At 51.4% G+C, this 13,937-nt stretch overlaps 1 protein-coding gene across 7 annotated transcripts in view; it reads left to right on the top strand.

The window, feature by feature from the left end:
- Positions 1-58: 58 nt before the first annotated feature.
- Positions 59-13,937, top strand: part of ILDR2 (immunoglobulin like domain containing receptor 2) — a 54,989-nt gene continuing 41,110 nt past the window's right edge. For 3 of the 7 annotated variants that reach the window (XM_074322458.2, XM_074322457.2, XM_074322456.2), the window contains exons 1-3: positions 59-322; positions 11,867-12,199; positions 13,074-13,193. In XM_074322458.2, coding sequence (XP_074178559.2) covers positions 277-322; positions 11,867-12,199; positions 13,074-13,193 — 499 coding nt within the window. In that variant the 5' untranslated portion in view covers positions 59-276. Of the gene's footprint in view, positions 323-1,654; positions 2,392-10,291; positions 10,410-11,866; positions 12,200-13,073; positions 13,194-13,937 lie in introns of those variants that run through there. The other 4 variants (XM_074322454.2, XM_074322453.2, XM_074322455.2 and 1 more) reach the window with 4 other exon arrangements.

Raw genomic sequence — 13,937 nt, 5'->3', positions numbered from 1 at the left:
GGCGCTGCGGGGCGGGGAAGTGGAGGCCGGGCTCCCCCGCGCGGTGAGTCTGCGGTGGGGAATCGCCCGCCGGGCGCCTGGCGTGCGGGAGCCGGAACCGGAGCGGGAGCGGCCGCGCGCGTGGGCCCGTCCACGCGATCCGCCCGGGGCGGCGCCCAGGGACGCGGACACCCGCTCGCGCCCGCCGCCGCCTGTGCCACCTGGTCGCACAGATCTCCACGTTTGTACCGCTCCCCACTTTGCTCACTCCTCCATCTGGATGGGAAGTTAGGGAAGATGGACGGGGTCGCGCTGGCGTGGGTCGCTCTCTTCTGGCTGACAGGTAAGAGGCATGTCCTACGGAGACCAGTAACTTTACATATATTCCGCAGTGGTGGCCTTGTCACCCCACCCGCCCACCCCCATGGCCCCCGGTTGTGCTTCAAGCTGCTTAGCGGGCTGGTGTTAAGTGGGGGAGGGGCTGTGTGTGTGTGTGTGTGTGTGTGTGTGTGTGTGTGTGTGTTAGGAAATGGGGAGCCAGGCGGGGAAGAAGCCCAGTTACAAGTGAGACACGGAGATGCAGGTGTCTGACCCATCGGAGACGCGAGATTGTTCTTTGAACGTGCATTTCCCCTTCCACACAAGGATGCTTCCTCCGTTCTAACCTGAGTTTGTAATGCTGGGAAAAGCAGGGCTGGACACAACGGAAGCTTGGGGGAGACGGGTTTAAAATTCAGGGAACTGGTTTTGGGGAGGTGGGGGTGGAGAAGCATTCAGTTCTTTCCTTGGAGAAGCCAGGGATCCAGGGGCATTCTCAGGGGAGCCCCGGCTGAAGAAGGAGGTGGGTTGGAGGCTTGACTGGTTGTGGAGTTTGGGGCTCTGCTCTCTGACTTGGTACCTTTTGGGAAGCAGTCCCCTAGTTATAGAAGACCCTTCCTCCGCCCAATAAAGGTGATTTGCAGAGATAATCAGAGCGTAGGGCTTCTCCCAGCATTAGACTTCACTCCTCCAGCTGGGTCCCCCTATGCCCCCCTCCCTTTTTGTGAACTTTCTTCCACCCTCCTGGAGTCTGGAAAGGCTCTTGTTCCTAATGTGGTCTCCCCACGTGATGATTCTGTGGGGTTGAGGGGCAGGTGAGCAGCACCGAGAGATTCACAAGGTGGCCCTGCTTGGGGAGAGGGTGTGAGGAAGGTTTGGGTAGTTTGGACGGGTTCTGAGACCGTGACTGTGGAGCCGGAGAGACGGAGGACAGGAACAAGGGGTCAGAAAGGTTGTGAGGGCAGGAGAGGGCGGTGGAGGGCAGGAGAGAAAACAGAAAATAGCACCAAAAAATGAAGTTTTGTCCCCCGAAGATTTGGGGAAATCAAGTCAGTTGGAAAAGGGAAACAAGTTTAAAGTATCTAAAGCAAGTCACTGAAAGAGGGCAACATACATTCAAGAAGAAAAGCAAAAACCCTACTTCCCTTGGCCTCAGAATAAGATGTTTCATTGCTTCCATTGTTTTCCCTATTCCAAACAGAGGGCCCTCACTGGCCCTTGCCCCCCTGCTGGGTTAGGTTGGGGGGGCAGAGTTAGCCCCTTCTCTTGGCTGCCAGGTTCATCCCTCCCACATTATTCAAATATGAATCATCTCTAATTTCAGGGTTTGGCTGCTCCACGCCTCCCCACACCCCTGGCCTCAGTGCCTGCCACTTCCACCCTCTGACTCTGTCCTTAATTTGCCTGTTCTTCTCAGTTTTCATACTCCTGGGGAACTTTGGCCTTGAGCCAGTTATCACCACCTCCCCTAACTCAGCGAGGCATCTGGGGAGGGGTCCCTGAGTCCGAGGAGCAGCTGGGGAACCCTTGGCCCTCCCTAGATGGCTAACAGCTTCTGTTGCAACGGACTCAGATCCCTGGCAGGGGTCACAGGCCATCCATCTAGTTCAGCTCCCCTCACTTGGTAGAAATGGAAGCCCACAGAGGCGATATGCACACGGCAAACCCAATGCCAGCCCGATTGGGGCTCTGCTAAGCTGCCTCTCTGGGGTTCTGTTTTGGTTTTGTTTCGCGGGGAGGTGCTATTTTGTCTGTGCCTGCTTCCAGCTGCACCTGGAGAGGCCAGCCCCCTGGCAGCAGGCAACAGGTTAGCGATCAGGGCCGTTGGCTGTCAGCGGCCGCGGGGCTTCCGTGCTCCGCAAGTGCGGCTGACTCCCGGGATCCCACTGAGCACCTGCTGGCATCCCGACCCCAGCTTCTGCGGCCCCCTCACCCTTCACAGCTGTCAGTTGTGCGCTGGACAAGCTGCTGTCAGCCGGAGCAAAGTAGAGGCACAAACAATGGCGGCTGGGGAGGAGGAGGGCGAGAGCAGCAGTCAGGGATGAGATAGCTGGATTCACACTGGTCGTTTACAGAGAAACCGGGAGAAGAAAGGTAAGAAATTTTGGTCCAGCCCCATCAATGAAGTCTGTCTTGAGGGGGTGGTAGAAAGGGAGGGAGAAAGGAAAGGACAGATTAAAAATGAGTCAGAGGCCCAGGAAGAAAACACTCGTTCCCCTCTGTAGGCTCCCTCCTTTCTCCTCCCCCATCTCTTTTTCTCTTGCTCTCCTCCCATCCCCCTCCCTTGTTTCTCTCGTTCAGTGCAGGCTGAGCAATTTCTAATCTACACTTCGGTTTTTTTCTTCAGGCTCTAGCAGCTCTAGCAGCTCCTTCCTTCGCTCATTATGGAAATTCTGCATTTCTTTCTGCCGTAGATTTAGCCTGATGATTTCTGATTGTCATTGTAATGGTGCTTCCTGTAATAGATTGCTTTTTGTCATTGTTTTGTTGTTATGAACAAAACAAAACGATCACCAGCTGCTGTGTTAGCAACAGGTGCCATCTAGCAGTAAGACTGGAAGGAGGGTTCACTCTTTCTTTGTTCCGGAATATGGAGGTTTCCTCCTCTCCTGCCTGCGGGGCTGTGAGAAACGCTGGCGCTGTGTGACGGGAAGGGAGTACACGCTGGGAGCAAGCGCTGTGTTCGCTTGGACACGCTCTGGGGTCTCTCTGTGATGAAGACTGCTTGCTCCAGTGGCATTTCTTTTGGTGCCTTTTTGGTTTCGTCATGCATTTGCTCATACCAGCTACTAGCGCGCGTCACATTCCTGTGCTTTCTAAGGATGCTGATAAGTGCTGAGAATAAAGAGATAAAAGACATGGCTCTTGCCCTCAGAGAGTTGTTAGTCTAGCCAGTGCCTCAAATGAGTTTTCAGGTAGGTTTGACATGGCGGTCAATCAAGGTCCTCGATGCCACAGGTGCTCCGAGAGCATGGGGGAGGCACGTCCAGCCAAACCTGGGGCCGGGGAGCAGTTCTGAAAGGCCTCGCAGAGGAGGCCATGGGACCTAAGGCACATTCACGCATAGTCTGCTGCTGAGCTTCTGCCACGTCCAGGCGGTGTGGAGGGTTCACAGATGAAGAAGGCACAGTCCCTGCCTTCAGGGCTCTCACTGCCTGATGGTGGAGACACCAGCGATGGGCCTGCAGACACACACAACGGAGCAGCCTGTGCAGAAGCCGTCATGGGGCTGTGCTGTGGGAGCCTCCCAGGGGCTCCTGCCCCAGCCTGCAGCGGGAAGCGGGGATCCAGGCAGGTGCCGGGCCACTGTGTGAGGACACACTTGGGCATGGAGAGTTAAAACGCTATGAGCCCTGGAAGAGTCACTTTCAGGGACTTCTGACACCTCAGCTTCCATGATCTCCTTTCCCGTCCCGTACACCTTTCAATCTCTCTCCTCCTCTGTTCTTTCCCCCATGGAAGAGAAGAGACCTTATTCACACAGAGCACCTTCTTGCTACACTTTATCACAGCTCTCCGCACTCCCCACCCCCCAGCCTGGATGCTCCTCTCTGGAGCAGGACAGGAGGCTTGTTTCAGTATCCTCATACCCTTTAGATTTTAGACTCACACGATTCTGCTGGCTGGCCAGCTTATAGCGACTTGGGTATCAGTACTAGTAGTCTTCGTGCAGTGCATAGTGCTAGTACTGTGCTAGTAATGCAAGTACTTAATGCTTAGTACACAGTTAGCAGTATCAGTACCAGCACTTGGTGAGCGGGAGGAACCTAACCCGGGAGGCAAGGAGTGGATTCCACTCCCATCTCCTCCACAAAAGAGCTGTACAGCCATGGGATCTGGGTCTTGTACAATCTGCTGAATGAGAGGACTTTGAAGGTCACGTCCAGCTCTAAGATTCTATGGTTCTTAACTCTTCTCCAATTGTAATGAGTGGGAAATCAAAACTCAAGAGCGACAGTTCCATTCTTCCTTTATCATCCACCCGTGGAGTGCCACGGGGAGCCCCGTTTTCTTCAGCCTTTCCCTGACCGTGAATAACGGGCATGAGACACACCAGGTGGGAAGGGAGAGCTCCTGTCAGGACACTCACAGGCACTGATGGGGCAGCACCCAGTGTGTGGTGAACAGGACAGGCTCTGCTCGGAAAGACTGAATGTGCCATACTGGGGGCGGGTAAAGCAAGGCGAGCCCTTTGGACCGGGCGGGATGAACCCGACTCTAACCAACATGGCCCCAGAATGTCCCTTCTCGTCTCAACTTTTGGTTCCAGGACCCACTCACCTCTTCCCTCCTTCCAACTATTTTAGCTTTTATGTATCTTTTTCCCCCAATCAGGAATAAGAAGAAAGGTATGATGTGCTTGCTCTTCTTGCTTATGTATAGGCTATAATGCTTTTCTATGAGTTAAATGGCTTTCATTTACATTACCCCTTTCTAAGTAAGTATGGCTGACATGACCTATGCACTTAAGAAGACTTAGAGGTGATTTGTCTAAGGCCATGGTAGCTTATTGATGAAAAGAATAAGAAATAGTGTCCCAGACTTACTATGACTTTTTGTTTCGAGTGCCTGAATCCACGGGAAGCATTCTTTTCTGGTCAAGGTGGTCAAACTACAAGTGCCGGTTGCGGTGAGCATAGCTGGTATCTATTTTGGGAGTCACAATAAGGGTGGTGGGGCTTAGAGCTCATAGAACTCAGGCAAATATTGTCTATTGTCGGCGATGTGAGAAAGAATAGGATTTTGCATGTCGAATTAAATCCTGGAAGCTACAGGAAAGGAGTGAATGAGGCCCGGGAGGGCAGAGGATGTGACCCGGTGACGGCAGATGCCGCTGGCATGTCAGAAGCCCACTGGGGAGTAGAGGCTGGTGCTGTGTGCCCGGGAGCCACACAGGATGTGGCTGTGACATATGTATGCTCATGACCTTGGTCTTCAAGGTAGCTTTTGGCTCTCTGCAAATGAAAGAAGGCATTTTGGATGACTAGGGTTCTCTATGGGCCAAGAAATCAGGGAGAACTCCAAAGAGCAGGCAGCGCCCCCTGTTCTCTGGCAGTATCTGGAGCCCTGCAGGAAGGAATGCTCCGGACCAGGACAGAACCCTGGCACTCAGCTGGGGTCCTGCACCGGCACCCTCCATGCAGAGGGCCACGGAAGCAGCTCGTCCTTAGAAAGGGCACCAAGAAGGTGCACACCTCACTTCTCACACTCCTTTGTCCGAACCTAGTCATATGGCCACAGTTAGCTGCCAGAGAGGGTAGGGAATGTAGCCCTTGGATGCTAGACTAAAACTGGGGTCGTGCTGTTACTAACAGAAGGGGACAGGTAGCGTCTCCGTCTATAGCGTGCTAAGTTTGAAGTGCTTGTGGAACCTCCAGGTGGAGACGGAAGTTGTGTATTTGGGTCTGGAGCTCAGGTGAGATCTAGATGGAAACACAGATAAAAAGTTGATCAAGGTTGACAGGAGCTTTCTTCCAGGAGTTTTCTCTGTGCAAAGAGCTGGTCCATCCCAGAAATCTGACCCACCTGAATGAACCAGGTCAGTTTCCAAAGTAGCTCTGTCCTGCGGGGTATAGACTGACCTCTCCAGTACTGCTTTGGTCCCACTGGAACCGCAGGTAAGCCAGCTAGACACCGGCTCATTCCAGGTCTCTGGAAGATGAGGCAGATCAGACAGAAAGGAGATATGTGCCTGGCTTTTATCCGCACAGTGGTGACAGAGAATGGGAAGGCAGGGCTCAGTGGGACACACAGAACATACGCGTAATGAATGGCAAACTCTGTCTGCATAAGGACCAGAGCACTGGCAGCAAATAATAACTAGGCCACGAACAAAGCTCACCGGGCAGGAGGGGCACTGGCGTTTGCCATAGATAGCCCCGTGGAAAAGGGGCAAAGACTTCTGCCTTTGGGGGCTCTTGGGGACAAAACATCCAAGAATGCTGTCATGGCTTTCAAGTCTCAGAATGGTCCATCTGGTCACTTTAATCCTGACCTCAGTCAAGCAATCAGGTACCAGGGTAGCAAACAAGAGAAACTGATGCTGGCCAATTGAAGCAGGAAAGGAATTTACCGGGAGGACGTTGATTAACGTACAGCACCAGTGGGAAAGCTGAAGAATCAGGCTTCCATATTAGAGGAACACCAAGGGAACATCTGCTATTCTTTGTAAAGTCTTTGGATTTTATGTTTTAACCCACAAATGTGAAGAAGACGAATGGTCCCAATTTTGGGGTTGGGGGAAAGATTCAAGCTGCATTTTCTTTGCCTTTAAACCTTGAGCCTGTAGTCAGCATTTCCCCCCAATGCTTTGCTCCCACCCTGACAACGCTACTAAGGGGTGGACACGCTTTCGCTCCTCGTCTGGACTCTAGACCAAACGTAGAGGAGATGCTCAGACACTCCTTAGTCATCTCTGACACTTAGAAAACCTGCCCAGGAATCGTCCCCACAACAATGCCTTAGGAAATTGGGACATGTTAAAAATATGAGGACAAAAGACGAATTTCTTAAAGAACATCTAATTTGAAGGCAGAAAGAGGAAGATCTGTATTGTGACAGTGAATGAAGACAAACCTTAGGCGTCTGCACGCCAACATACACTGGGGAACGGGCAGTTCTGAGGTCATGTCCCACTTGGGGCACTTCACGAGTTAAGGGGTGGGGGAGCTGTAGTCACAATTTCTAAAGATGCTTGTCTCTAACAGTGATAATTTTCCATGACCTTTAGCAGCAATCTTTGTCTCTTCTAAAGTGGGGCTGTGCTTCTAGATCTGCCTCGCAAAGATGTGGCAGGAATAGCTTACAACTGGTGGGGAAAAGGGACTCGCTTTGAAAAACATGAAAGCGCTAAAATAAGAACAGCATTGCTTCAGATACTGCTTTTGTTATTCTCCCAAGAACACAGTTCTCGGGTACAGAATCCTTTTCTTTACATGAGAATTGGGGCAGGACCTTATTTTGCCGCATCCAGGGCAGTGGTGTCTCTACTTGGAGCTCATGTTTCCTGGTCTGGTGACTAGCTGAGGTGGGGGCTGCTGCTCTGAGCTGTCACCCATCCCTCTACTTTCAGGCAGTTTTCTGAGGTATTAGCCAGAATCCATTCTCTGCGCCGGGACCACCTGCTAAGAAAGGCCTTGCAGATTCCCTCCTTCATTTGTTCCTTCACTCACGGGTGCCTTCCACATTGTGTGAGCGTCAGCTCCATTCTGGGGCTGAGCTGTAGACGGGGCTACGAGTCCTCCAAATCCTGGTCCCTGCCCTCCAGAACCTTAGCCTTAGAAACCAAGCTTATATCAAATTTATCAAGTTCAGGGACTGGTCTCTTAGACCTGTTTTCCCAGAACTTAACACAGTGTTTGAAAATGTTTTTGATTGAATTTGAATTGGATAGTCAAGGGCAGTTGCCCTGTGGGTGAGGGGGCACGATAAAAACTGAAAGAACGGTCTGGTGATCTAACAATGATGCCCTTCTTTTGCAAATGTAGAAAAGCACCCTTGCACATCACCTTCAATGCGCCATCCAGTGTGTCTGGGGTCAGGAATCCCCATTTTTACACGTGTGTTCTAGGTCTGCCAGTCTTTGTCTTCACCCCAATTCACTCCTGTCTCTGAGAGGCCTGATCTGGGGGTAGGAGTGGGGTCCCATGAAAGGTATTTGTCGAAGCTGGGTGGGTAGCAGCATCACAGGTTCAGATTTGGACCAGTCCTGGGCGAGGGGTACAGGAAACAATACCCAAGCTGCGGGAGAGGGGCTGGCAACAGGGCCCAGGGGGCAGGCTGGAGCTCACAGCAAGACTTCAGTCCCAGTGGGGCACACAGATTGCAGATCAGATGGAGACACAAGTATAAGATAAACAGGTGGGGGGAAGATACGCTGCTTTGTGGGGATACGGAACGCAAGCCCTCACCCGAGATCCAGGGTGAGGGCCAAAGAGCAATTCTAGACCCCCCTTCCAGTGGGAATGGGGTTCCTAAGGCGTGGGAGTTAGGGGGCACTCACGCTGCAGTTTGAAGCTACAGCTCAAGCAGGGCTTGGTGTTTCCGGCTTTCTTATGGCCCTCAGAGATCCAAAAAGCTGACACTTCCTTGCAATTCCAAGTGCTGTCCTCTGCAGCTCTGTCCTTAGCTCAGAGTCCCGGGGCGCCCACTGGACCTGCGCGCGTGTACACACACACACACACACACACACACACACACACACACACAGGCTGACCTCCTGTCTCTGACTTCCGGGAGGTGCTAGGTGAGCGTGTAATGAGCACACACAGGCACGGTCCCTGCTGAGCTCCTAATTCCACAGTCTCATAGTCCTGTGCCGTTCCTGCCACCTGCCTGTACATGCTCGGCATCCACACCTGCACGTCTGTGCTCCCCCAGCTCTAGGTTCATAGCTTCACAGGGGTTGACAACAGAGACAACTACACTTACTGACCGCTTACTCTACTTACTATATGCCATGTTATGCTACGTGCTTAGGGTGAAATCTTCTCTCACCCTCAGACAGCCCCATAAGGCTTACCATTATTCTGGCTGGACCAGGGAGGAAACGGAAACGCCTAAGAGTTGAGTGATTCCTTAGGGCGTGCAGCCGGGAAGTGGTAGAGCTTGGATGCTAGTTTAAGACTGACTCCGAAATCTCCGAAGTATCACGCCATAACGACGCAGGTGTTTCTGAGAACGTGTGCCTTATTCTTTGGAGCATGAGTCTGTGTGTCTGTCATGGAAGGAGCTGAGAACCGAGTGACCTCTGGCAGTGATTGGAGGTCCCACGTCTTGGTCAAGTGGCCAGCGTCATGAACAGAGGACAGAGCTGGAAAGGGGGGCATTCTTAGTAATCATCTAATGATCGAAACCCTATAGATAACTGTCTCAAGAAGAACCACAGCCACCCCCCAACCCTTTTGTGCTGCAGCTTTCTCCCTTGCTGGTTTGATTTATCCTAGAAAGGCCAGGAAATGTGATTTCCCAAGTTCGCCTGAATAGGGAGCAGAGAAGAAAGGGGGTAGGGTCAAGAGCACAGCTTAGAGCTGGGAACAGTGCCCGTCATTGGTTCTCTGACCTTGGGCACTGCTAACAGAAGTCACTTCACCTCTCTGTCCCATTTTTGTGCCCTGGAAAATGGGGAGGTAAACAGGGTTTGAAGAAGAGTCACAAGGTTACAAAGTAATGCAATGGAATTTAAGGCGATATGGTGAAGAAATGTCTTGTCTTAATCCAGCTGTGTGAGTCAGGGAGCATGGAATTAACCCTGTCCACATTTGGGGGGGGGGAGGGTGGACGGTAACAGGGGAGCCTGGGGACTGGGGTTCTCCAGTGAGCTTCCAGACGGAAATGATTTGTGCCTCGATGGGGCTGATTTATACAATCTGGCTGTGGTCAGACCTACTGGTGGTGGCTGGTCATCAAAGGGGCTTCAGAATGACAGGTGAGGATGGATTCCTACGTGAGAATTACCCTCAGGCTCTGCTCCAGAATCTTCTATGTAGGTGAATGGCGACATCACAATGGTTAACAACCCTTTGCATAAGAGTCACGAGGCTCATTTTATAGGTGGGCGTTCTCGAGGGACCTCATGAAGGCCTCATCCCCAGTATATGGCCCCATGAGATTCGAAGCCCTATTTGACGCCAATGCTATTTTGCTATTACCACGCCTCAATGACTCATTTAACCAGTTTCCTAGAAATGCCCGTATTAATAATCATTCATTTGCTCATCCATTCTTTTGGTTATTCCATAGGTCGCTACTAAGTGCTTGTTGGGTTCAAAACACTTTAAAGGTCACTAAATCTCAAGTACTCTGTTGCATTCACTTCCCAATGGCACAGAGAGCAGAAGCCTTTTCTCCTCACAGGAATTAGGACGTAGTTTCTCAAAGTGCTGTCATTCAGGGGAGCCCCTGGTCTGGAACCCAGAAGCTGTGAGAACAAACATGGAATCCTGACCTTGTCGAGGATGCTTGGATAAAGACATTCCTAAAGAAGAGTGTCACTGAGCTGAGAGAGAGTTTGCTTTGCAGGATGTCATGTGAACACTGGCAGTAATAAAGGACAGAGACGCCTGTGGAAACTGGCCCTTTCCTGCATGTCCCAAGTCCACCTGTAATTCTAGGTGAGACTCTCTGCCTCGAGCTGCCGCAGCTGACTTGACAGGCTCCTGGATTCATTTCCGAACCTCTTTGTCATATCCTATTCATATTTCCTTTTTTTTCTTTTTCTTTGTTCCTCTCATCATAATTCTGTATCTGCTTCTAACCTCAGATCAGGCTGGAAACTCCCGATTCTCCCATTCACCTGAGGAAGTGGTGTTCCCTTTGCTTGGCATTTCTAGATCTTACCATTGAGTTCATAGTGGTCCTTTGCCTCTCAAACACTCCCCTGGTCTTTCATTCACTGAAGCTTCTCTCTCTTTCTTGGACACCAAGCCTCAGGTTGGATCTTTTCGCCACTTAAACGTCTCGTCTGCTTTCTAGCCTTTTCCCCTCTTTTTTGATTACCCTTCAAAGTTTTTAAACTTAGCCTGTTGCTTTTGATCTGAATTTCTCCGTTTCTCTCAAAGCCCCCTTTCCCCTTCATCTCTGCCCCCTTTGCTTGGTCACCACTAGAAGGGAAGTCTCTTCCTCCTGAAGTCTGACCTCCTGGCTTCATTGTCCTTATGTATCAAATCTTTGTTGAGCACCTATGGGCTCCACAAGCCAGGACAGCAAGACAAGACACATAAATCTGATGGGGTGAGAGGCATGAAAATAAATACTTGCAAAGTAATTATAATAAATGTCTGGAGGAGAATGCTGGGGATCCTGGTGGCACAAAGGAGGAAGTGACAAATGCGTTGATTGGTCAGAGAAGGCTTTCCAAAAAGCCTTTGAACGGCGTTTTGAAAAGTAGAAGGGTATTTCCCAGGCAAAGCAGTGAGGAAAAGCATTCCAGAAACCAGGGACATCATATGCCAAGACCTGGAGGTGTGAAATAGCATGTCCCACTTGGGGAAACTGCTCTTCTTAGAGGTTGGTGCTCAGAGAGAGAGATGCTGGGAGAAGTGAGGCTGAGCAGGTAGGAGGAATGGGATGACAGAACGCCTTACGTGCCGTGCCAGGAATGTGGGGTTTTCTCCTGAAGGCCACGGTAGATGAGATAAAGGTTTTCAGAAGGAGAAGCCCTAACAGTCAGATTTCGAAGGACCACCTGAACTACAGTGAGGAGAAGGGACTGCCTGCCGGCAACTGCAGGCAGGGAGACCAGACAACAGACGACTGCAATGTTACAAGCAAGAAATGAAGAGAACATTAAAACAAAAAAGTGGGGTTAAAGAAGAGGGGAGAAATATTAACGGTGTTGAGAGAGGACGCTGACATGACTTAATGCCTGATTAGATATTGGGAGTGATGGCAGTTTGCCATTAACCGTGATGGAAAAAACAGGGAGGAAGAGGTGAGGTGAGGTGAGGGGGGCACATGACCATGTGGGATGAGATGAGGTGAGGGGTGTGGGGTGAGGTGACGTGGGGTGTCATGACCACGTGGGGTGAGGTGAGCTCCAGGACTTAGACGTGTTCGTTCTGTCCTACAGCCATGGCGGAAGGCCTGCAGGTCACAGTGCCCGACAAGAAGACGGTGGCCATGCTCTTCCAGCCCACTGTGCTCCGCTGCCACTTCTCCACGTCCTCCCATCAGCCCGCAGTTGTGCAGTGGAAGTTCAAGTCCTACTGCCAGGACCGCATGGGGGAATCCCTGGGCATGTCCTCTCCCCGGGCCCAGTCTCTCAGCAAAAGGAACCTGGAATGGGACCCCTACTTGGACTGCTTAGACAGCAGGAGGACTGTTCGGGTGGTCGCTTCCAAGCAGGGCTCCACCGTCACCCTGGGAGATTTCTACCGGGGGAGAGAGATCACCATCATTCACGGTAATCCCTTTTGAATCTTGGGAATGGGAGGGACGTACGTTCCATTCTTCCCAGACAGGGCATGTCAGCCTCCCGGCCTTTCTGTCCCTCAAGACTTTGATTTGATGGGAGATGGGAGCATAGAGAAGCCTAGGAAATTGCTTTCACGAGCCGGTGAGGTAGAAAAGGTGGAGGGTATAGTATCTAGGGAAGACACAGAGATGAGCTTCGGGAACAGTCTTTCCTGAGCCTGATCTGCAGTCGGTGGAGCTTGTTGTCAGGACGGAGTCGGGATGGTTCTAGTGAAAGAACTTGCTCAGTCAGATATGTTACACCTTGACATCACAGCCTGTGTGCCCCTTTCCCAAACTCAGTTTCCCAGACTTCCTCTGCTGGGAGAGGGGACGTGTGTATACGAGTGACAGAGCCAGGTAACATGCCATGGCCCGTGCCCCAGGTAGGTTTGTCTCAGTTCCACCCTTTCTCCTGTTCCCGAAAGCTTTGGACAAGAAAAGGTCTGAAGAGTCTGATATGACCTCTTTGAACTTGGAAGAACTCCCGTGCAGCCGGCTCATTGCCAGGAGTCCAGAGTTCTGGAATTTAACCAGCTTCCAGGGGCCTCTGTCGGCCTGCTTGGTTGCAAGCAGTCTTCTATTCCTGGAGCTGGCCTGGAACGAAACCAGATTCTCGTGCTGGTCTGTCTCTCGCCTCAGGGATGCTAGCTTTTTTGTGATTTTGTGTGTGTTTCAGATAACGCAAACATCTCACCAACCACCATCCAGGTAAAGAAACAGAGCACTGCAGACAGGCCCGAAGGGCCCCCCTCGCTCCCCTCACTGTCAGGGTTCCTTTCAGAGGCAGTTTTGGGACTGGGTCCTTCTCTTTGTGATAACAGATGCCGATCTTCAAATTGGAAAACTCATGTGGGGAGACAGCGGACTCTATTACTGTGTTATCACGACGCCTGACGACCTGGAAGGCAAGAACGAGGACTCCGTGGAGCTGCTGGTGTTGGGTAAGCGACGACCGGCAGCGCCTTCTGCGGAGCCGGCTGGGGCTGTTCCCTCTCCTGCTCCCCTTGGCGTCTGCCAGCAGGCTGCACAGGTGGACTTTATCTCGGGTGCCGACAAAGCAGTTGTAGAGTACTGTGTCTCCCCGAAAATAAGACCTAACCGGAAAAGAAGCCCTAGCATGATTTTTTGGGAGGACATCCCCTGACCATAAGCCCTCATGTGTCTTTTGGAGCAAAACTTCATAGAAGACCCGGCCTTATTTTCGGGGAAACACGGTATGTTCTCTAAGAGAAGCGGCTATCTTTCTTATGTCTTGTTTCTTGGAGGCGGTGGCCCCCGTTTCAGTGTTGCCCTGAATGTTTCTTCTGCTTTCTTAGGGTTTTTTTCCCCCTCCTTCCAGCTGCAGCTTTAACCCTGATTGCTCTCTGCTCTAAACTTTACTTATCTTTTTATATGCTAATTGTTGAAGAAAATGCCCCAGGCCTTTAAAGTGGGGTAGAGACCATTGAGAGAAAGGAATTCACTGGTGAGCCAGGACCCCCTGAGACAGCAGGCACCTTTCCATCTGACCTCCCCTGAAGACAATCGTAAGGAAAGATGGCCGTATACTGGGTTGTGTAATAATAAAAGGTGGCAGTGAAAAGAGCTGCTGGGGAAGACGCTAGTGTTTAACTGGAAGGCAAATTTCCTGAAACCTCAAAGTGTCTGAGTTATTCTCAAAGCAAATATACCTGATCCTCATTAAT

This window comes from Rhinolophus sinicus, chromosome 11 (genome assembly GCF_057876585.1).
Source record: "Rhinolophus sinicus isolate RSI-liver-muscle chromosome 11, RSI-T2T, whole genome shotgun sequence".
NCBI classification, from domain to species: Eukaryota; Metazoa; Chordata; class Mammalia; order Chiroptera; family Rhinolophidae; genus Rhinolophus; species Rhinolophus sinicus.
The sequence above is the reverse complement of the archived record's forward strand: the minus strand, read 5'-3'. Positions and strand labels throughout refer to the sequence as shown.